The 25394-nt window shown below is 40.7% G+C and overlaps 1 protein-coding gene across 12 annotated transcripts in view; it reads left to right on the forward strand.

Annotated features, from left to right (window-relative positions):
* Nucleotides 1–25394, forward strand: part of ANKRD44 (ankyrin repeat domain 44) — a 250881-nt gene that overhangs the window by 194206 nt on the left and 31281 nt on the right. For all 12 annotated transcript variants that reach the window (XM_061608156.1, XM_061608145.1, XM_061608153.1 and 9 more), the window contains exons 17-23: nt 1124–1195; nt 4069–4270; nt 12263–12341; nt 13697–13814; nt 16538–16754; nt 18178–18265; nt 20197–20280. In XM_061608156.1, the coding sequence (XP_061464140.1) occupies nt 1124–1195; nt 4069–4270; nt 12263–12341; nt 13697–13814; nt 16538–16754; nt 18178–18265; nt 20197–20280 (860 nt within the window). The remainder of the gene's footprint in view (nt 1–1123; nt 1196–4068; nt 4271–12262; nt 12342–13696; nt 13815–16537; nt 16755–18177; nt 18266–20196; nt 20281–25394) is intronic.

Consider the following 25394-nt stretch of genomic DNA (forward strand, 5'->3'; position numbering starts at 1 on the left):
GACAAGCAAAACTCTGTCGGAAATGGACAAATCTGACAATTCCCTTTCTCCTTTTCCAGTCTTCAGTCCAGTTCTCCACGTGTCTAGTTTAGTTTGCAAATTTATTTTCAAAGTCCTCATGAAAAGTCATCAGCATTTTAGTGCATATTTCTTCTTATACACATTTTTGCAAGCAAATTCCCCTAATATAATGCATTTTATATTTTCACTAATATATGATTTTTATGCACACTTCCCCCAATATACATTGTTTACACATTACTTTATTGGATAACTGCATCCCAAAATTTAGAGAAGTGAGAATTTCAAAGGATAGCTGTGTTTTGCTTCGCAGAGTGTTTCGTAAAATGCAAATCAGGTAGGTTCACGTTAAAATCCTCATCAAACCAAATTTCTCCTCCGTCCCTGGCTCTGGTTGCATGCATGTCTGCAGTACTTTTCTCGATCCCAGCTGGAGGCTTTGAAGTTCACTGAAAAATTTGCAGTAGCCCTATGTTACATAACCTGTCAGGAAAGGGTTATAAAGATGAAAAATTTCCCCAGGCAAAATGTTCATAACCAGAATTATAAAATCTTACTAGTGTTGAGTATAATCCTAACAACAATTTTATTTTGTTTTGGAAAAGCACCACCATTAACCTTAAAGATTCATTGATAGAAAAGCTGAATAGGGGCTCACTCGTGCTGTCATTGAAATCAGTAGTATCTAAATCCAGCTGTCTGTATGGTTTTATTTTATTCATAATATTTATGTTTTATTTAGTTATTTATACTCCACCTTTCAAAACAGAAAGCTTACAATATCACACTGATATCAACTTCAAAGAACAAAAAATCAATGTAACAAACAATGACACAAATGTAGCAGTGAACATAGCATTTACTTTATGGACAATAACAAATGTGTCCCCTTTCCGTAGTGCCTGTTTTTAAACAGTTAACAAAATATTTTTGGTGTTTTCTATTAACCCAGTGGGTACATGTGAGACATGCCCATATATATAATTATTCTTTCTGATATATCAGCTTCCCCAAAACATGCATGTTCTGTTGCTCACTCTGATTCATGCACGTTATCCTTTCACCGGAGTACAAAGTTGTATCACTTCTTTATTTGTTGTAGCTTCTGGAGAAAACCAGCAACATTTTTGAGGAATCAGACTCAACAGCTACAAAAAGCCCTTTGCACTTAGCTGTAAGTACATGTGTTTTGTATTATAAATTGCTGACTAAGTGAATTAACATTTTTTTCTAAATAATTTTTGTACTTCTGTAAACCTTCTACTTTGTTGTGCATGGATGATTCTATTTTGGTTACATAAGGATGCACAGACTCTGAATATAGGATTTCTTGATGGACTGAAAACAATGGTACAAAATGGGGGATTTGTGGAATTCCCAAATGCCCATTCTTCTGTGTTTCTTTTGTGTGGGTGTAGCTGTAAGCAGCCATAATATTATGCCTCTCTGCTACTCCTTGCCATTTTGTTTCAGCACAAGTAAGGTTGCTTAGCATCTGGACTGTGCTGCAAGCATTTGAGAATCATCTCTGACCATTGGCCATACTAGCTGGGGCTGATGGGAGTTGTAGTCCAAAGCAGCTGGAGAGCACTAAGTTGGGGGGCAGCTGGTATAGGTGATGTGGGTGTTTGTTTCCTTGCTCTGTACAGTGGGTACACTTTTCTCAGCTTCATAGGGCCCTCTCAAGCATCAACATATAGAGGGATGTCCAATTTTGAAGCCTGCAAACAAGGCTACAAATTTTGTTTTGACTACAATACAATAAACTACAATAAAAATTAATTCTTATCTGAGGTTGGAATCTCTTTTAACATTATTGATGCTTGTAATACTCTTATTATAACATCACACTTACGTCCTAGTTTTTTTTTTCATCTGGTTTATGTTAGTTGAGTTAAAGGAATGTAGATTGAATGAATGTGAATGTCTTGTCCCACAGAAAAGGCTATGAATATGAACACATGTCATCTTTAATCAATCAACAGTTTATTTCATATACTTAAAATATAAAATTCCACATGAATTGTAATGCCTTCCTGCATACTCTGTTCTCATTAACATTCACAGGAATTGCATATCAAGGAAAAAAATAGATTTTTTAATTCTTTGTGCTGTTTGGAATACTGTAATTTTTAGCTACGATTAAAAATAAGATTTTAGTATGAATATTTGGTTTTTCAACATAAAAAGGCATATTTTGTCAACTGAACTTATAAATCCAAAATGAATACTGAACCAAGCCACACTTAATAGGTGCAGAGAATGCCCAACAGAATTTATTTTTTCATGGCAGATCTTCGTCTACACTTGTGCTGTAGTTGTATCCATATGCAGTGAACATTCCATTAAAAAAACTTGAAACATCAGATACTAAAATATGTGAAAATTTAATTTTCTAAATCTTCACATCTATAATAGAGTATTATGTTATTCAGTTGAGAACCAGAAAAATTCTAATGTTAAACTGTGTCCAGCCAAAACTGCATAAAAACTAGGCTTAGCACTAACTAGATATATAGAAATAGCTCTTCTTAGTACTCCTCCGGATGACCTATTTATTTATTTATTTATTTATTTATTTATTAAATTTATATACCGCCCGACTAGCAATAGCTCTCTGGGCGGTGAACATAAAATAGCATAAAAATACAATGAATAACAAAATAATACTAAAATACAATCATCAATCCAATACAATAAACATTTTTAAAAGTAAATCAGTGTAACTTAAAATGCTTCAGAGAATAGGAAGGTTTTGACCTGGCGCCGGAAGGAGAGCAGAGTCGGCGCCAGGCGTACTTCCTCGGGGAGACTGTTCCATAGTTCGGGGGCCACCACTGAGAAGGCCCTAGATCTTGTCATCACCCTCCGGGCCTCCCTGTGAGTTGGAACCCGGAGGAGGGCCTTCGTAGCAGAACGTAGTGCACGGGCCGGTTCATATCGGAAGAGGCGTTCCGCAAGGTATCGTGGTCCCGCACCGTATAAGGCTTTATAGGTTAATACCAACACTTTGAATCTAGCCCGGAAACATATTGGCAACCAGTGCAAGCTGGCCAGAACAGGTGTTATATGCTCGGACCGCTTGGTCCTTGTCAGCAATCTGGCCGCAATTGAGCATTCATACTGATTTGCATCTGGTCCTGACTGAGCAATCCTTCTGATTTGTTTGCTGGGTGCTTATATGAAAATGAGCATTTATGCTGCATTATCCTGATTTGCTTGTGGGGCATTTATACATCTTCCTGTTAGTCATCCCACATTCTCAATGCATTTCCCTGTCACTTTCTTAACCACAAAGAGTCTTGTTTCTTTTTTTAAATGTATTTCCTGTGCTAGGGTGACCCTAACCCTTTAATCCACTTTAATTGCACAAACCTAAAGTCTGGTATCTACCTGAATCCTTCCTGCAAAATACTGACTATCTGGAGGTACCCATAGGCTGCAATCCTAAACTTATTTCCTTGGGAGTAAACTCCATTGAATATAGTGGAACTTACATTGAGTAAATATGCATAGGATTGTGCAGTTAAAGTATCTGTTGTTTATGAATCACTTTGAAAAGAAAAGCTTGTGACCTGTCCCCAATTTAAAAAAATTATTTTGATTTATAATCTAAAGATAACCAAGATGAAATAGGATTGGCCATCATGTAACATAGATCTCATATGATATAGATCTCATAAGGGTTGTTCTAATAATTGTACATACTTGTACTTCTAGAGGAATTCATGTGTAACTTAACTCATTTTCAGAAATCACTATGACCCAATTTTCATTTAAAGTCACTGCGAAGTGATTTTACTGTAGCGGTTTTTCATTGTATTTTATAACATTGCCATGCCGAATAAAAGCACTGACAACTATAATTTGATGTGGTAAAAGCTAAATGCAGTGAGCTAAATGCTTCAGATAATAAAATTATGAAATGGGGTATACCACTAGTATAACTGTCTTTACTGTGTTCAGTTTTAATTATAAGAAAAAATATATCCCACACTAATTGCTGCTGAAGTGCTTTGGCCTTAAGTATCTAATTTTCAACTCCAGGCCTATAATGGTCATCATCAAGCCTTGGAGGTGCTCCTTCAGTCTCTGGTAGATCTGGATATTAAGGATGAAAAAGGACGTACTGCCTTGGACCTAGCCGCATTTAAGGGCCACACTGAATGTGTTGAAGCTCTCGTCAACCAGGGTGCTTCCGTCGTGGTAAAAGATAACATCACCCAACGGACCCCCCTTCATGCCTCAGGTCAGTGAGATGCTATAACTTTTATGTATTGGCTGCAGTGCAAATAAACTGCATACGGAGAAGAAAAGAATGCGGGCGGGTTGTAGCCCAGTGGCAGAGCATCTGCTTTGCATACAGAAGGTTCCAGGTTCAATTCCCGGCATCTTCAGGTAAGAATGGGAGAGTCCCCCCTATGGGAAATCCTGGAGAGCCACTGCCAGTTAGTGTAGAGGTTCAGTACTGAGCTAGATGGACCACTGTGTGTGTGACTCAGTATAAGGTAGCTTCATATGTTCCTAAGAACATGTATAGAATCCTTGCTGTTGAAGAGACAAGTCCATTTTTTAAACTGAAGTGCACCTTACCTCTTCATCTGTGGGAAACAACTGCAGCAGAAACGGCAATCTCTGTTTTTTTTAATTTTTTAATTAATTTTCAGAAAAATAAATCATACATCCTATGAGAGTAAGGGGTAAACAACATATGTATAAAATAAGATTTCCTGCACTTTAATGTACAAGCAAATAATTTGTTATTATTTGGTCACTTTTATAAATTCCATAAATTTTGAAAAGCCTTGGGAACCTTGTTTTTATTGTCTGCTACATTTTGTTGTTGTTATGTGCCTTCAAGTCAATTTCTACTTATGGTGACCCTATGAATCAGCGACCTCCAGTAGCATCTGTTATAAACCCGATCTTGTAAGTTCAGGTCTATGGCTTCCTGTATGCAATCAATCCATCTCTTGTTTGGCCTTCCTCTTCTACTCCCTTCTGTCTTTCCCAGCATTATTGTCTTTTCTAGTGAATCATGTCTTCTCATTATGTGTTCAAAGTATGATAACCTCCGTTTCATTATTTTAGCTTCTAGTGACAGTTCTGGTTTAATTTGTTCTAACATCCAATTTGTCTTTTTCGCAATCTTTTTCGCAAGGCTCTCCTCCAGCACCACATTTCAAATGAGTTGATTTTTCTCTTACCCTCTTTTTTCACTGTCCAACTTTCACATCCATACATAGAGATCGGGAATACCATGGTCTGAATGATCCTGACTTTAGTGTTCAGTGATACATCTTTGCATTCGAGGACCTTTTCTAGCTGCCCTCGCCAGTCCTAGCCTTCTTCTAATTTCTTGACTATTGTCTCCATTTTGGTTAATGACTGTGCCAAGGTATTGATAATTCTTGACAAGTTCAATGTCCTCATTGTCAACTTTAAAGTTACATAAACCTTCTGTTGTCACTACTTTAGTCTCCTGGACGTTCAGCTGTAGTCCTGCTTTTCTGCTTTAACTTTCATCAGCATTCTTTCAAATCATTACTGGCTTCTGCTAGTAGTATGGTATCATCTGAAAATCTTAAATTATTGTTATTTCTCCCTCCAATTTTCACACCTTCATCTTGGTCCAATCCTGATTTCCGTATGATATGTTCTGTATATAGATTAAACAAATAGGGTGATAAAATACACCCCTGTCTCACACCCTTTCCAATTGGGAACCAATCGGTTTCTCCATCTTCTGTCCTTACAGTAGCTCTTGTCCAGAGTATAGGTTGCGCATCAGGACCATCAGATGCTGTGGCACCCCCATTTCTTTTAAAGCATTCCATTGTTTTTCATGATCTACCCAATCAAAGGCTTTGCTGTAATCTATAAAGCACAGGGTAATTTTCTTCTGAAATTCCTTGGTTCGTTCCATTATCCAAAGTGTGTTTGCAATATGATCTCTGGTGCCTCTTCCCTTTCTCAGTCCAGCTTGGATATCTAGCATTTCTTGCTCCATATATGGTAATAGTCTTTGTTGTAGAATCTTGAGCATTACTTTACTTGCATGGGATATTAAGGCAATAGTTTGATAATTACTGCATTCCCTGGGATCCCCTTTCTTTGGAATTGGGATGTATATTGAATGCTTCTAGTCTGTGAGCCATTGTTTTATTCTTAATGTAGCCGGTCATGCTCTCGACCTTGTGTTTGGCCTGGGTGAGGAGAGAAGTGCTCTGAAGTTGGGATTGGTTTATTCCACCCCTGTGTCATGGTCAGATCACTACCTGGTAAACATAGACTTCTCAATGCCACACCCCCTCCGCAGGGGTGAAGGACCTGTTAGAATGGTCCGCCCCAGGCGCCTGATGGATCCAGATGGATTCCTGACTGCGCTAGGGGAATTGGAACCTGCTGAAGGTCGCCCGGTCGAAACCCTGGTGAGGGAGTGGAATGATGGGATCACCAGGGCATTAGACCGGGTGGCTCCAAAACGTCCTCTCCCCCTGAATAGAACTCAGTTAGCACCGTGGTATACACCACGGTTGCGTACTCTGAGACAGGAGGTGAGACGACTAGAACGCCGGTGGCGGAAATCCCGCTCCGAAGATGTCCGGACACAGGTTAGAGCAGCAGTAGCTGCCTATCAAGTGGCAATAAAGGCAGGGAAGAAGGCTTTCTTTGGTGCCTCTATTGCGTCTGCGGAGTGCTGTCCCAGGAGGCTGTTCCAGGTGGTCCGAAGCCTGGTCGGTCCAGTTGCCCAGGAACCCTTGGAACAGTCAAAGGCCTCCTATGACATATTGGCAAAGCACTTTGCCGATAAAATCGAACACTTACGGAGCTCGATTCCGTGCGCCGTGGATACAGTAAGTGAACCAGAGTTGGCCAGTTGCATGCCGGTAAGTTGGGATCAGTTTCAGCTTCTCCCTTCTGAGGATGTGGACAAGGTGCTCTCGACTGTGAAGCCTACCACTTGCCTAACTGATCCTTGCCCATCGTGGCTCCTTATGAGCTGCAGAGAGAAATTGGGCAAGGGGATCAAAGCGGTGGTAATCCTTGAAAGAGGGTGTGATGCCATCAGCTTTCAAGGAGGCAATTGTAAAGCCCATCTTGAAGAAGCCCTCCTTGGATCCCCAAGTTTTCAACAACTTTCGCCCAATTTTGAACTTACCATTCTTGGGCAAGGTCACTGAGCGAGTGGTGGCCAACCAGTTGTTGACACACTTGGATGAAACGGATTATTTAGATCCATACCAATCGGGTTTCAGGACTGGTCACGGAACTGAAACAGCCTTGTTCGCTCTGGTAGATGATATGAGGAGGGCATTAGATAGGGGAGAATTCACCTTTCTTGTCCTCCTCGATCTCTCAGCGGCTTTTGATACTGTTGACCACAGTATCCTTTTACATCGCCTGGAGGGATTGGGAATTGGAGGCACTGTATTACAATGGTTCCGTTCCTTTCTCTCCGATAGGTACCAACAGGTAGCACTGGGGGAGGAGGTTTCAGACCCTTGGCCTCTCAATTGTGGTGTGCCACAGGGCTCTATCCTCTCTCCCATGCTATTTAACATTTATATGAAGCCGCTGGGGACAATCATTAGGAGATTTGGGCCGCAGTGTCACCAATATGTGGATGACACTCAGCTCTATCTCTCGTTTAAATCTTCACCAGAGTTGGCTGTGGAGACCTTGTCCAAGTGCCTGGAATCCGTAACTGGATGGATGGGAAGGAACAAGCTGAAGTTGAACCCCGATAAGACCGAGGTGCTGCTAGTGGGGGACAAGAGAAGGTTGGGAGATGTTGACCTGAAGTTCAATGGGGTGAGTCTACCCCTGAAGGACCAGGTCCACAGCCTTGGGGTTGTACTTGATTCCAGGCTGTCCATGGAGGCTCAGATTTCAGCAGTGAGCCGGGCAGCCTGGTATCAACTACACCTCATACGAAGGCTGCAACCCTACCTTCCTGTTCATCAGCTCCCACTGGTAGTACACGCCCTGGTCACCTCTCGATTAGATTACTGTAATGCGCTCTACGTGGGGTTACCCTTGAAAACGGTCCGGAAACTACAACTTATACAAAACGCGGCGGCTCGACTACTTACAAATAGTCGCCGGCGGGATCATATCACACCAGTGTTGTTCGATCTACACTGGCTTCCAGTTGTCTTCCGGGCCCAATTCAAGGTGTTGGTATTAACCTTTAAATCTCTATACGGTCTGGGCCCAGTTTATCTAAAGGAGCGCCTTCAACGCCACCAATTAAGCCGCCCGACAAGATCAGCCACACAGGGCCTTCTCTCAATCCCGCCAACAAAAACAGCTAGATTGGCGGGAACTAGAGAGAGGGCATTCTCAGTGGCAGCCCCCACCCTTTGGAACTCCCTCCCACAAGATCTACGGCATGCCTCTTCCCTAAATGTATTCCGTAAAGCCTTAAAGACCTGGCTCTTTCAACAGGCCTTTGGGATTTCCGGGGAGGGTTAACTTTCATGACTGAATTGCCTCTTACCCTGTATTAGTATTGTTATCATCGCTGTACTGTTTTATATTGTATTATTATATTTTATATTGTATTATTGTATTTTATCGTATTGTATTTTAACTGTTCACATGTACGTCGCCTAGAGTGGCCACTGGCCAGATAGTCGACACATAAATTAAATTTATTATTATTATTATTATTATTATTTATTATTATTATTGACAAATGTTTGTCAAAATTTGGACAGATTCAGTCTCAGAAACTTGTAGGAACTCTATTAGTATGCCATTATAATATTTTAAGAGCAGCTTTCACCTCACATTCTAAAATTTCTGGTTCTTCTTCATATGGTGCCTCCATGAATGAATCTGTCATCCTTGCATCTCTTTTATATTGTTCTCCAGTGTATTGTTTTCATTTTCCTTTATTTTATCTCTGTCAGTCAGTGTGTTCCCCTGTTGATTATTCAGCACCCCTACTCTTGGTTTAAATTTCCCTTTAATCTAATATTTTGGAATAGGGCTCTTGTTCTACTTTTTTGTTGTCCTCTTCTGTTTCTTTACAATAACTATTGTAATAGTTCTCTTTGTTCTCTTTGTACTAGTCGTTGTATAGCTGCATTTAAGGTTCTGACCGTGTTTCTATCTCCTTTTGCTTTTGCTTTTGCTTTCCTTCTCTCTTTAACCATTTTAAGAGTTTCATCAGTCATCTATTGAGGTCTTTCTCTCTTTTTAACTAGAGGTATTGTCTTTTTGCATTCTTCCCTGATAATGTCTCTGACATCAATCCAGCCTCAAAGGCAACCCACATAGAGTGCATTACAGTAATCCAACCTGGAGGTTACTACTGCATGGACAACAGTGGTCAGGCTATCCCGGTCCAGAAATGGCCCCAGCTGTCTTGCCAGCCAAAGCTAGTAAAGGCACTCCTAGCCACTGAGGTTACCTAGGCCTCTAGCGACAAAGATGGATCCCCAGACTATGGACCTGCTCTTTCACATGGAGTACGACTCCATGCAAAGCAGGCAACTGACCAATTATCTGAACTCAGGAACCACCAACAGACAGTGCCTCTGTCTTGCTAAGATTCATTCAGTTTATTGGCCTCATCCAGCCCACCACCAAGTCCAGGCAACGGTCTAGGACTTGCACGGCCTCTTCCGATTCAGATGTTACAGAGAAATAGAGCTGGGTACCATCAGCATACTACTGACACCTCACCCCAAATCTCCTGATGACTGCTCCCAAGGTCTTTATATAGATGTTAAACAGCATTGGGGATGCTGTTTAAGATGGTACTCTGTGGCACCCCACAGCACAACTGCCAGGGGGCCGAAAGACAGTCACCCAATGCTATTCTCTGAAAACAACTCTGGGTAGGATCAGAAACACTGTAAAACAGTGCCTCCGATACCCATCTCACCAATTCGGCTCAGAAGGATACCATGGTCAACAGTATCAAAAGCCACTGAGAGATCAAGTAAGAATAACAGGGTCGCACTCCCCTGTCCTCCTCCTGATAAAGGTCATCCATCAGGGCGACCAAGGCCGATTCAGTCCCATAACCAGGCCTTAATCCAGATTGGAATGGGTCAAGATAATCTGTTTCATCCAAGAGTACTTGAAATTGCTGAGCCACAACCCTTTCAATCACCTTCCCTAAAAAGGGGACATTTGTGACCGGGCAGCAGTTGCCACAAACCAATGGGTCCAGGGTGGACTTTTTCAGGAGTGGTCGGATCAGAAACGAGGAGAGAGGGGAGAGAAATGAATTACTGCCTTTGTGGAAAATTACTTTGTTGAAAGTCATGAGACTTCTTCACAGATACTCCACTAATGAGCCAGTGCAAAGAAACTGATGGATAAAAATCTATGTTCTTCATTTCCCCTTCAAACCTTCTGGGAAGGAAGGGCGGGATATAAATTTAATAAATAAATAAATAAACCCCACTTAATTCTCAGTTTCCTTTCATACAACTTTCCCTTCATTCCTTGGCTATACCCAAAAGGCAGATAAACTTTTTTGTTGCTGAAAATGTTAGGAAATCCTCCAGTAATAACATAGACTGAACTTACTTCATTCCCAGTGCCAGAAATCTTAATTAAAGATCCAAAAGAAATCCTACTCCTTCCTTTGCCCTTGAGACTATTCCCAGTTATCGTTACTTGTTGAACTGGCTATTAGGCCTCTTTTGAAGCCGTCAGTTCTGTATTCACACAAACTCATCTGTAATTGATTATAAAGTGGTGATAATTTTTTTTCTGTTGCGGTTTTGTATTGAATATATACTGCTGTTTCTCCACTGTATTTATCTGCATGATACCAAACAAACAGAACAAGTGCAATCTTTTGTATTGACAAGTTGCAGTATCTTAGCATGGTCTGACAGAGACCTCTATTGGCTGAATAAAATTTGTACACTCTCTGCTAATAGCAATCCACCCAGACCAGGTTTGGGCATGTTAAATGGGATTTGGGTGTGGGAGGAGCTCATTACGTGGATGTCTGCTGTCACTGCTTGCTACCTCTCTTTCATGGGTGCTACAGCAGTTGTTTTTATATAGCAACCCTTGAAAATGTATGCACACTGTTCACCACTGAATATCACATATAATTTGAAAGCTGGAAAAAGGCAGCTTCTTTCTTGATCTCAAGCACTTTGTACTTGCCAGTTCAAACACAATGCTTTTCTGTTGTTGGTAGTTCACATGCTGCAAGTTATTAGGCAATGTGGAGTTATGTATGAACTGCGCTATAGTATCTGATTTGATTGCTCCAAATTTATTTGGCTTTTGTGGTGGTATAGTGGTACATTTTGAAGTGCAAAAGCTCGTCATGGCAACCCTCATTGTCATACCCTCAAGAAAAGTCCATAGCTATGCCCACAAGGAGAGTCCAAAAATGTAAACAGCTTTGTTGATCGATTATATATATAAAGACACACTGTGTATGTATATCTATCTCTATATGCACACCAATATGTATACCTATATCTATCTCTATACGCCCACTAAAAAGCAGCAGTACATAGCATAATACCCACTTAATAATAATACCCATATTATTATTAAGTACATAGCATCATACTCATAGCATAAATCCATCCATAGTTTCTTGGGACTGAATCTCCACTGAACTCAGTGGTGCATACATCTGACTGCTTAAGTTGTAAAACATTGAGCTTTAACAAAAGATCTTCAATCAGCTGAAATATAGCGTTTAGCTTTTAATTAGAAATGCAAACAATATTGCAAATAAACATTACCATTTAAACAACTAGTATGAAGCAGGAACCATGTCACAGAACAGGAGAGAAGTATCTAGCCTCTGCTTGATTATTTTGCTGTTTTTCTGATTTCCTTTATGTTAATCTGTCAGAAACAAACTTGAAAGACTCATGATCAGCTCATTCACTTGCCAGAGGAATGAGGGTCTGTCAGTTGCCCTGCTGCTCCTCCAAATGATATCATGGCTCTTACTCTGGAAAACTTTGTGGAGCTATGCTCCCTTTTCTTGTGTTTTCCCCTCCACTCTACCACTGGTAACAGCTGATGTTTTGGTTATTTGATTCCTGTTATCCAGATGCCTCCCACTAGATACAAATCCACATATTCAATAATAAGTAGAGGAGATTTCTTCCTTCCTTATAGGGATCTAGCTATAAGTACAATTAAGAGAGAATGCCTAGAATTTTGGACCGCTCTGCATAACTAGATATTCTAGACTTTATTTGCAGAACACTAAAAGGTTTTCTGCCTTTTGTAGTTATCAACGGACATACATCATGTTTGCGGCTTTTGTTAGAAGTAGCAGATAACCCTGATGTGACAGATGCCAAAGGACAGTAAGTTTACTTTATTTTGATGTGTTTGCATGACATGAGTGGTATCAAGAACATTTTAAGCACTAGCATTTAGATCTCAATCATAATAATGGAACAGAATCTCCAGGATTGTTGCTTCTATTTCTTAAAAGGTTAGCTGTGGTTTGGAAACAACTTCAAGCTGGAAATCGTACTGTGCATTTTGTATCATTTATTTCTGTCATGGAAGCACACAAATGAATTATATGTACACAGGATTTCCTGACCTTCAGAATAATGATCAGTTAGGCTAGGAGAAAGAGTTAGCCAAAATAGTCATGCTGGAAATGATTGAAAAAGGGTGGGAAATGTCTTAGCAATCCTTTTTTCTATGCTACTAGCAGAATTTCTGACAGGCAGGAAGAGATGGAGGGAATTTTGCAGAGACCTTTAGGGGAAAAAGAGATGCAGTGTGAGTGATATTCTTGCATCTCTATTAAAAGCTTTCTATGGAGTCTTGGTCTGTGGAGGTCAGGCCACTGCTAGGAAATAAGGGCAGGCATTTTCCTTTTGCAACAGCCTTCCTAAGTGCAATGCTTTATTTACTTTTGTGCCTTAGAATAAATGGTGGTGAAAGTAAAGGGGTGAACTGAAGGATGCTGTTGGAATAACTGGGATCTGTTTCCAGGGTCAACCCTATTGCTCAGCAGAGTGAGGCATCCAACACTGGGGGAAATGGAAGGGCAGCAGCGACATCCCTCCTGATTGTTACTCCTGCGCCCCCAGGCCATTTCTTTTGGTTGGAAGACAGAGCTGTGTGTGCCAGATGTTCTTATGGCCAGTTATGTCACTAGCATAAACAAGTATAAAGTATTTTCCTGGGATGAACTGCTTCAGACTCTGGCATGTAGGAGCTTTTTGTGCAAATGTTCCTCTGTAAAAAAATCAACTCCCTTAATGTAGAAATATAACATGCCAGGGAGAAGGGTTTGGTCTTTTCATGCGCAGGGACTTCTCCCCCCACCCCCCCATGGGAGAGAATTAAAACTTTCAGCTTTGAATTGCTGAAATGTAGAAAAAGTTGTGCCGCTTGATTCTGCTCATTGAATAAACTGGTCCTGATTAATACTAGAACGGGGATATGTTGTTTGCTTCAACACACATTAGTCCCAGTCAACATGGCCATTGGTCAGGAATAATGGGAGTTGTACTCCAACAACATCTGGAGGGCTAACTGGCTGCTATTGGTTAAGATAACTAGAAATATGGGGAGTGAGTATGTAATGCAAAGATAATGGCGGAAAGAGAGTCTAGTTGCAAAGACTGGTGAAAATGCCAGATCCTTCCAGATAACATGGAATGTGAGATTAAAATTGTGGTTGTCTTTCATTTCTTAGAACTCCATTGATGCTAGCTGTGGCTTATGGGCACATAGATGCCGTCTCCTTGTTACTTGAAAAAGAAGCATCTGTGGATGCAGCTGATATCTTGGGATGCACTGCTTTACATCGAGGGGTAACTGCTGACTTTAGAATACTTTATCCTGTATTTTTGTTTTATGCCTTTTGCTCTTCAGTCTGAGACATGCATGATAACTTTAGGGCATGAGTACAGACCACCAAAATCAAGCAGCAGTGTAATAAAGTAAGTCTTCTCTGAGCACTGGCTGATTGGGACAAGCAGTGAGTTCCTAGAGCTGGCCACTGCTCTTAACTAAATACTCTATTGCAGTGGCAGGGAGCCCTCTGGCCCTCTAGATGCTGGCCCCCAGCATTGTCGGGGATGATGTTAGCTATATAGTCTAACAACATTCCTGATCTGTTGGATGCATTTTGGTTCAATCCAGCCAAGCAATTTTTATGTTTGAATGAAAAATAAATCAGTAATTTAAAAAAGAATGGTCATGATAAGGGAAACAAACCAGGGGAAATGGTATATATGTAGTGGAGGGAACTGCTTTTTTCTCTTGCAATGTGTTTTTTAAATTTGTTAACATTAAAAAGCTTCAAAATTGGAGGAGAAAAGGTGACAAAAGCAGTACATGTTAAATAAAATATACATAAATTACATAAAATTTATATTTTATGTGAACTGCTTAATGGTTTTGATGATTAAGCAATATATAAATCTTATTAAATAAAATGTAGTAATAGCCAGTGTGGTGTAGTGGCTAAGGTGTTGTACTACGAGCTGGGACACCGTGGTTTGAATCCCCACACAGCCATGAAGCTCACTGGGTGACTTTGGGCCGGTCACTGCCTCTCAGCCTCATGAAAACCCTATTCGTAGGGTTGCCATAAGTCAGAATCGACTTGAAGACAGTACATTTACATTTTTTTTAATAGGTACGTGGTAGCTGGACTCGGGCTAGCTGTTTTGCTTTTAGCAGCTTAAAGCACAACCCCAGTGTTCCCCCAGCTTTGGGGCTGGGATCGATGTGGGAATAATTTTGGAAGTTACACTGCATTTTGGAGGCGCTCAGGTGGCCTCAGAAGCACAGTACAATTCCAGGAATGACCCACCTGTCCCTAGCTCCATGCTTAAGAATTAAAGAGAGGAGCAAGGGCTTGAGCTACATTTCAGAGATGGCAGTGCAAGGTGAGGAACTAAGACTCCACTCCTTGTGTGGGAGGGGCAGGGTCTTGGTAACCGGAAAGTTTTGATTGGCTACCAAGCCATCCAAAAATTTGGGACTCTTTACACTTCAAGCAGTATCTGTGAACAGCTGAAAATGAAATAATGCAATAGACATTTTTGTGTGAACTTACAGATTCCAGTTGGAAAGTGTCCATGGTGAATAATGCTAGCCCTCTCTGCCAAGCTCAGAGCAGTTTTCGGAACTGATTATGAAGTTTTAAAAACAAGCATTTAATATGTGAAAGAATGAGCATGCATCTGCCCATGTAGTCATTTCAATATGTATACTTCTCCTTTTCTGCAATGCCTCATCATTCAACACCACCTTTTTAAAAAAAAAAAAAAAGTTTCATGTGGTGAATCACTCCAAATCCTTGTCTCGTTATCATCGCTTATTTGGAGTATCTGCTTGAGGTAGTAACCACAATGATCTGCAGTGAATCACCATGTGGTGGCTGATGTTACTGATTTCATTCATTTAGGTAAATGAAGTGGTAACTTCAGTGGCCGCATAATTAGTGTAAAATGTGGGTATAGTCTTACAAACATCAATATAAAGAAGCCAAGGATGTCAATTTCCAGAAATATACTCACAGTGGTTTCATTAAAAGCTAAGTGTTTCCATGCATATGAAACATAAAAGGAACAGATGGCTTCTTTGTGTAGGCCACACAACACCATTTACTACAGTGAACCTTTCCTTTTATCTTTTAATTTTCTTATGTGATAAACAACAACAGAATAGGAACATAGAGCTGGATCACATATAGTGACTAACGATCAGACCATATCACCTTAGAATGATTCTCTCTCTCTCTCTCTCTCTCTCTCTCTCTCTCTCTCTCTCTCTCTCTCTCTCTCTCTCTCTCTCTCTCTCACTCACTCACTCACTCACTCACTCACTCACTCACTCACTCACAGAGAGAGAGAATCTAGGTACGTGTGACATTTCTTCCAAACATTGACAATTATCCAAGATCTTTCCATACTTGTCCATGTGGAATGTGTGTATATTTTTGTGTGTCTGTCTTTCTCAATCTCCAATATTAATGTACTCAATAAAATTGTTATATGCTGTGTAAAAGGAGTCTGACTAGCACATGCATTTGACATACCAGCTTCTCTGCTAGAGTGGACCATGAATCAATAGCTTTCCAGGGTTCTTCCACTGTTTAGCAATTTCTAACCATGCTGCTGCTACTTCCTTAGATAGAATACATTTGTTAGATCTTTCAAATATATTAAGCAGAGCTAATTTCAGTCTTTAGTGTGACTGACTGATGTATTTTTGCTGTAATTTCTGGCCTGATATCCTTCCCAGAGCTCACTCACCATTAGACACTCACACCATATATGAAAATATATCCCTTTTGCAATTTCTCCAATATCCTGGATTAATTATCCTCATGTATATGAAAACCTAAGGGGCATAAGGGACTATCTATGCGCATTCTTAACAGAATTGTCCCTTAACTCTGCAAATACCAACGTAAAACGTCTATATTCCCATTGTTTGCTGCTGGTTTTTTCCCTATATATATATATATATATATATATATATATATATATATATATATATATGCATGTTTGTCTTTAACCAGATTATGACAGGGCATGAGGAGTGTGTTCAAATGCTGTTGGAACAAGAACCATTGATTTTGTGTAAGGACGCCAGAGGCAGGACACCTCTACATTATGCAGCAGCTCGTGGTCATGCCACATGGCTGAGTGAATTGATGCAGTTGGCGCTTTCAGAAGAGGACTACAATTTTAAAGATAATCAAAGTTATACACCATTGCACTGGGCTTCTTATAATGGTAAGTTTTGGGGCCATAATATGTTAGGGTTGGTGTGGAGTTCAAAGTGAGGTTGCAGGGCTTAGAAGTCTAGAATTGTAGGCTTTTCTCTAAACTCTCAGAGCAGTCAGGCCTGTAGGTGTCGGAGTACAAATGTGAATAAATGTCAGGCACAGAATTCTCATAACCACAACATAAATAGAATTAGGGATGGACAGATCAGCGTATTCCCATTTCATGTCAATTTAGCATGTGCTCATTCTTAAGTCCATTCTGTCTCTTCCTAAAAATTAATCTCATTTTTAAAGCATCAAATACTGCATTTAAATTGCATGCATTTTGCATGCATCCTTCCCATAAATTATACTTTTTATATCCTTTCCAGTGGAAATACATACACATTTTTCTAAGCCTTTCCCCCCATAAGACAGGCCTTTTGTGTGCACATTTGAACAAAAAGTGCACCACAAAATTTAGAGAAGTACATCATCAGAGTGGTAGTTGTGTTCCTGCCTGAATATAAATCTGGCACTGGCAAATCAGAGTGGTTTGCTTCAAAATGTGGACCGAACACATTTCTCCTCCATCCCTAAATTTAATTTGTTGAACGAAATTAGAGCTGCATGTCATTAAAAAGTAGAAAGGAAAAAAAGTTTGCTTTAATTTGCTTTTGTCAATCACCTTGGGTGCTGTTCACAACTGAAAAGTGGAAGATAGAGGAAATAAATAAATACATGGGAGAAGCTGTAGTTCAGCAGAAGAGCATGCTTTGCATGCAGAAGTTCCCAGGTTCAATTCCCAGCATCTTCAGTTAGAGGGTCTCTAGCAGCTGTAAAGTCCTTTCCTACGGAAACCCTTCTGCCAGTCAGAGCAAGTGCCGTTGGGCAAGATCAGGGATGGAGAACCTCTGGCCCAATTAGGCCTGCCATGTCTTCCTATTTGGCCCACAGGGCTGTTTGCCAAGCTATGCCCACCTGCCCCACATCATGATATCAAGTGTAGGGCAGGTAAAGGTGGGGCTTCAACTAAAGAGGCTTCATAGGCACTGCCTGCAAAGCCCATTGCACAGCACTTCCCAAGGGTCAGCTGTCAACTGATTGTTGGCGTTTGGGAACTGCTGCACAGACTTTTTTGTCCATACAGTTTGATTTCAAAAGACACAGGCAGAAAGGGGTCATCTGATGCCCTTGTGACATCAAGGGATTGGCCTGTGGATGGTCCCCCCATCTGTCAAACTTGGCCTGTGGAAGTGTTTTGAGATAAGGATCTGCCCACCAGCCATATCTAGTTCCTTACCCTTGGGCTAGATAGACTGACGGTTTGACTCTGGATGAGGTAGCTGTATATGATGGTGCTAATCTGTGTTATAGAAGCTATTTCAGTTATAAACAGTCCTGAAGCCTTTTTTTGCTTTTGTAACATGAAATGATCTGATCCGGTACAGGTAATGAAAGCTGTATAGAGGTACTGTTGGAACAGAAACCTTTCCGCAACTTTAACGGGAATCCTTTCTCTCCATTGCACTGTGCTGTGTAAGTAGAAATGGCTGTATCAAATCTCACTTCCTGTAGCTTAAGTTGTATGTCAAGCTAAACTAGGGCTACGGGAGCAGCAAGCTCTAGAGACAGTAGTATCCTTAGATCACTTCACATCCAACAATACGCATATTCATTTGGTGTTAAAATGCCTCTTTAGCAAATCACTGCAGTAGGCGTGATCAATTTTCACATAATAACCTCACTGTATGACTGTGTTCAAAGTGTTACTATTGATAGAGCAAATTCAGAAATGTGGGTTTAGTCACAATGAAGACAAAAGGAATAACGGTTAGAGAATGTCACAGCCCTGTCTAATTTCTCTGGTTATCACATTATTGTGTTATGAATGCTTCATTCTGTCACCTCAGTAAATATATTATCCTAAAAATGTAGTATTCTTATGTGAGAACACACCACCATTATTTATGTATTTGATTGTCAGCTTTTCTGTTACATACCCTGTTCCTTGATTTCAACTTGTGCTCTCTTATTTTCAATGGAAACAATAAAAAGACTTCTGCAAAATCATTAATTTAAATTTTGCCTGGGATGTGTTGGATAACATTGCCGCCACCGCTGCTTCCCCACATTGGCAATTTTAACGTGACACAAGCTGGAATGAACCTCAGGGTCGCAAACTTCCCCCCCTTCCTCCTCCTGCATAACTGGAAGAGGAAGCTGGAAAGATTTTATTTTCAGTTTACTTTAAAGTCAGCTTGTTAATTTATTTATTATTTGATTTATACCCTACCCTTTCTCCCAGTAGGAGCCCTTGTTGTTGCATTCAAACTGGGGGTTGTGGTTTATGCTAACTACGGTCAGTTTAAACAACCGAGCTTCACAGCCAATGGTTTAAAACTGGCATGTTTCGAAACTGACCAGAATTCTAGCTCATACATATGACACTAGACCCATGGTTTAGCTAATGTGGGCAGTGTCTCTTTTTTAAAAAGAACTAGAATGAGCTACCATCTCTTGTGAAGTACCAAACAGAAATGGATTCAGAAAAGTCAAACACCATGACTGCAATCCTGTATCTAGTTACTCTGGTGTGAAAAATCCCCAATGAAATCAGTGGAATTGACCCACAACTAATGGTGGGCCTACATCCCATCAGCATTGCTTGAAATAAGTTGATTACTTTAATTGAGGCGCTTATTAATAAATAGTAACAGGAATACTAGCCAAAGTCCATTTGAACACTAGGTCTTTTTCAAGTTCATGTAAGACTAGTTTCTAATTCCTCAGGAGAAGAAAAATATTTCAGTCAGATTCCTGCTTGATTTTTTCTTGTTCTACCGAATGTGAAGCTTCCCACTCGTTTGGTGATAATGGTAATTCCTCCATTTTGCAGGCTCCGGTTGCAAATGCTTCCTACAAACACATATTTCTTAATATCAAACTCTAACAAACATAACGAGTTCTAGTTGGCACATTTCAACTTTATGTCAGGAAGGCTATACACATTACATATACAGACCACTGAGAGAAAAGGGATGGGACTGTGCCACTTGCCCCTGCTGGCCCCTCACCCCGTATATTCATCATAAGTTCTGAAAGAGCCTACAAGGTACAGTTTTTAGACCCTGGCATGTGCAATACCCGCCATGCGTGTGCTACTGTACACATATTTAATGTGCATATAGTCCTGAAGAGTTGAGTAATCAAGAGATGCATATGCATATGTGAATCAGCCTAGTTTGTGCTTGGGATATCTTATGTGTCTGCAAATTGCAATCCATGCTGTGCACAGAGCATGATAAAATTCCAAGCTGCCAAAGACCTGGCTCTAGATATTATGGCAAAGTCTTGTTGAGTCAGAAGTACACACCAAGGGAAAAAGGGGCTTATGTAATGAATGAAATAAAATGAGTTAATAAAGGAAAAAGGATAATTCCAATGTGTAAATTTAATTTTCTTACTAGAATCAATGATCATGAAAATTGTGCTTCACTTCTCATTGGGACCATTGGTGCTGGCATTGTCGATTATAAAGATGACAAGGGAAGGTAAGAATTGCTTGGGTAATGTTTTTTTTGTTTTGTTTTCATTGGACATGTTAGGATTATGTATTTGAAATATATTATCCTCTGAAAAAAGCTGGGCTTAAGGATTTCTTAGACCTCTAAGACTTAGGCTGTGTACACACAGCAGTGTAAAGTGGATCTGATGCATCCCGTGTCTGCTTGTTTTTTGTGTCATCCACACTAAGTTGTCTTCATCCAAGTGGCAGTCTGCACTTTCTCCCCATTTAATTCAGGCTGTCCTGATCTGTGAATAATGTGGTGAGGAAAAAAATCCAGCATAACATTTATTTATTTTATTTAATAGATTTATATCCCACCCTTCCTCCCAGTAGGAGCATATTATCCAACTGTGGGCATTACTGAAGCACATTGTGTAGGTGGATTTTTTTACATATGTGGTGACATTTTGCTGGGTACCATCTATTGCCACACCACTACTTCTGTTGGTGAGGTGCTCCTTGGTGGGCTGCTGGTGGGGCCACGCCAACACACACACACATACACACAAATTGCTGTTTTGTGCAAATCTAGTATATCAGAAAACTTTTAACAAATTGGCCACACACACAGGTAAACAAAAACCTGTATGCATGCCCACAATAGACCTCAGGTTTCCAGAACTGAAAGAAGGTAGAGAAGTACTAATTGAGGGGAGGGGACAACACCACACAAGGCTGTATTCCTACTCAGAGTAAACACCACATAGGGCTTTATTCCTACTTAGGGTAAACATATTATAATTAACGAACCTAGGTTGGTCATGTTCATCAACCGCAATGGACCTACTCTGAGTAGGACTAGCATTAATACCACCTGCAGTACAAATACATTCCATCAGGTACTGCCCACTTGCATGGATGGCAACTATTGTGTTAAAGTTCAACTGAAAGCACTCATGTATGGACAAATGTGCACAAAAGCACACATGGAAAAATCAGTTTTGTTCAAACAACATGTGCGTTAACACTCTGGTGTGTGCACAGCCTTAGTGAATCTGTCTTAAAAACAAATATAATGAAATGTTTGCTTCCATAATAAATAATTTAACTACTTTTTGTTCAGTTAGTTTACCCTGAGCTGAAAACTGCTGTCCCTAGTTATTCGTGATTAATGCTGCAATCCTATGGTCCAGCCATGACAGCTGCTCCTGTGCCAGGGCTTGTGTCAGCATTATGTAGTTGAGACTTCATGCTCTCCCCCAGTAGCAAAATCAAAGCCACAATCATAATATGTAAACAGAATAGGAAAAAAACTTGCATAACATGCCAATGTTTACCCAGAGCCAGTGTTCATAAGACTGTACATTGCGGGGGGGGGGGGGTTACTGGTGTCTGTGTAATGGAAATGTGGGAAGAAACAGGTCAAATGGTCAAGGAAAAAATGAGTAGCAAGGTAATGATAGGCAATGAGAAATAGGAGATTCCCTCCATTAGGGCATATTGACAAGACTCTACAAGACAAAGTCTGTCTTTCGGGTATCCTGTCAGCAACAGGAAAGAAGAAAGGCAGCAAGACAACAACCCAGGGTCCTACTCTAGAAAACAATACCCTAACCACACAGCCAGCATGGGGAGGAGGGAGGCAAGATTGAGGACTCAATTTTTGTTGGAATTGTTGGTACTGATGTATTTATTAATTAAAGTATTTATAGCCTGCCCTGTATGATTTGATCTCAGGGTAGTATAAACATCTGACTATTACACAGCAAAGTCAGAAAGAAGCTGAACTCGTGGTAGGAGGGGGAAAATGCAGTGTTTCAATGTTTACCCTCAAATATGTTTTCCCTTGATTAACTTCCATGTTGCCATGAACTTCCTTGATGTGTGCCATGTGCAGCTTTCTTCTTCTGTCCTGCCCATCAAATATCTTACTATTGGGGTGATACCTAATGTTAGGGTAGACACACACTTACTGTTCTGCCAGTTCCAGTGCATCTCCACAGGGGCACACGACGCTTGTCAAACCCCATCCCTTTTTACTGTAAAATCTGGTGGGATCAGCTTGAGTGCGTTTTTAAAAAATTCGCTTCAAAGAGATTTCACAACTGATCGGCAGATCAACCCCCTCCAGGTGTGGCCAGTGGAAACACTTTGCTGTAGGGGACTAGTGTGCTCACAGCCTAAGTCATACTCAAAGTAGTAGATCCAATGGAATCAGTAGACTTAATCATAGAATCATAGAATCATAGAGTTGGAAGGGGCCTTGTAGGCCATCGAGTCCAACCCCCTGCTCACAGCAGGAAATCCACTGTCCAGCCTCTGCTTGAAGACATCCAGCGAAGGGGATCCCACCACCTCCCTAGGCAGTCGGTTCCATTGCCGAACTGCCCTTACTGTCAAGAAGTTCCTTCTAATGTCCATTCTGAATCTACGCTCCTGCAACTTAAAACGATTAGACCTAGTCCTACCCTCTGGGGCAGCAGTGAACAAATCTGTACCCTCCTCTATGTGACAGCCCTTCAGGTACTTAAAGAGTGTAGTCATGTCGCCCCTCAGCCTTCTCTTCACCAGACTGAACATGCCAAGTTTCTTCAACCTTTCCTCATAAGACTTGTTCTCCATACCGGCTATCATCCTTGTTGCCCTCTTCTGAACCCGCTCTAACTTGTCTATATCTTTCTTAAAATGAGGCGCCCAGAACTGAACGCAGTATTCCAGATGAGGCCTGACTAATGCAGAATATAGTGGGACTATTACTTCCCTCAACCTGGAAACTATAGCTCTGTTTATGCAGCCCAAAACTGTGTTTGCCTTTTTTGCCGCAGCATCACACTGCTGGGTCATGTTCAACTTGCAATCCACTACAATTCCAAGGTCCTTCTCACACGCACTACTGCTAAGCCGGGTATTTCCCATCCTGTACCCGTGCATTTTGTTTTTGTGGCCTAAATGCAGAATCCTGCATTTGTCTTTATTGAATGTCATTTTATTAATTTCAGCCCAATTTTCTAGTCTATCCAGGTTCCTTTGGATTTTATTCCTGTCTTTCATTGTGTTAGCTATCCCTCCCAGTTTCATATCATCCGCAAACTTCATAAGGCTTCCCTCCACCCCATCATCTAAGTCATTGATAAAAATGTTGAAGAGTATCGGCCCCGGGACAGAACCCTGTGGCACTCCACTCGAAACCTCCTTCCAGTCCGAAGCAGAGCCACCGACGACCACTCTGAGTACAGTTTTCCAACCAGTTGTGAATCCACCTGACAGTATTTCCATGTAGTCCGCATTTGACGAGTTTGCTAATCAAAAGGTCGTGGGGGACTTTGTCAAATGCTTTGCTGAAATCTAGATAGATGACATCTACAGCATTTCCACCATCTACTAGGCTAGTGACCCGATCAAAAAAAGAGATGAGATTAGTTTGACAGGATTTTTTCTTGACAAATCCATGCTGGCTCCTACTAATCACAGCATTGTCATCTAGATAGTTGCCAATGGACTCTTTTATTATCCGTTCTAATATCTTTCCCGGTATTGAAGTCAGACTGACCGGCCTGTAATTCCCCGGATCTTCTTTTTTACCCTTTTTAAAGAGTGGGACGACGTTTGCCCGTCTCCAATCCTCCGGCACCTCTCCCGTTCTCCAGGATTTCTCAAAGATGATGGCAAGAGGTTCCGAGAGTACATCCGCAAGTTCCTTCAATACTCGGGGATGCAGTTCATCAGGCCCTGGAGATTTGAACTCATTTAGGTTAACTAGGTATTTCCTGACTATCTCCTTATCAATCTCGAACTGCAATCCCGACCCCTTACTGAGATTGCTACCGATGCAAGGTTGCACACTGTTCCCTTTTTGGGAGAAAACGGGGGCAAAATAGGTGTTGAGCAGTTCTGCCTTTTCCTTGTTATCTGTCAACATTTTGCCATCCTCATTGAGCAGCAGTCCCACCGTTTCCTTGGTCTTTCTCTTGCTTCGAACATATCTGAAAAACCCCTTTTTGTTGTTCCTCGCTTCCCTCGCCAGCCTCAGCTCATTCTGGGTTTTAGCTTTCCTTACGCTATTCCTGCAAGCCCGAGCCGCTCGTCGGTACTCTTCCTTGTTGATGCGTCCTTCCTTCCATTCTTTATACATGCTCTTTTTTATTTTTACCTCCTCCACCAGTCTTCCATGTAGCCACATTGGCTTTTTCCAATGTCTTCCATTTTTCTTCCTCTTTGGAATTATTTGCGATTGCGCTTTTGGTAATACGTTCTTCATGAACTCCCACGCTTCTTGGGCTCCTTTTTTCTTTAGTGTATCTAGCCACGGGATCCTACCCATCATTTCCCTGAGCTTGCTAAAATCGGCTTTCCTGAAATCCAAGGTCCATGTTTGACTATATTCTTCTTTGGCTTTCCCCAGAATCACGAATTCCAGCATTACGTGGTCACTTTCCCCCAAGGTACCGACTGCTTTAATTTAAATTAAGTAGCTTAACTTGATACAGTTCAGTTGGTCTACTTTATTTATTTATTTATTTATTAAATTTATATACCGCCCCATAGCCGAAGCTCTCTGGGCGGTTTACAACAGATAAAAAGACATTATACATATAATTAAAACCTCATATTAAGCAATTTAAAATAGATAATGATATCAAAATTTTAAAACATAATTAAACACATAGTAAAATGCATATTAAATATTAAAATATTAAATGTTAAAATGCTGGAAATGCCTGGGAGAAGAGGAAGGTTTTTACCTGGCACCGAAAAGATAGTAATGTTGGCGCCAGGCGTACCTCATCAGGAAGTATCATTTGAGTATGATTTAGTTGGATATCACCCATTATAAATAACCTGGGGAAGCTGGTTTCTAAAAAGTTGACATTCTCAGATATCTCTTTTCAAACATAAATTAAATTGCTCTAAACTACGTAATATCTCTGTAGGGATTATACCCATGTAGAACTGTTCAGAGTCATGATTCTAGCCCACTGGGGAATATTAATATGAAAATCCAAATTCTTTCCAAAATCTCATTATGTTTGTTAATTGAATCATGTTGTTGTTGTCGTCTTTCTCTACAACTTGTCATCCAACGCTACCTTATCTTGTGTTTTTTAATCTCCTTGCACTGAAGATATTGGTGTTGCACATATGGAGTTGAACTACAGT

This window comes from Rhineura floridana, chromosome 2 (assembly GCF_030035675.1).
Source record: "Rhineura floridana isolate rRhiFlo1 chromosome 2, rRhiFlo1.hap2, whole genome shotgun sequence".
NCBI lineage: Eukaryota > Metazoa > Chordata > Lepidosauria > Squamata > Rhineuridae > Rhineura > Rhineura floridana.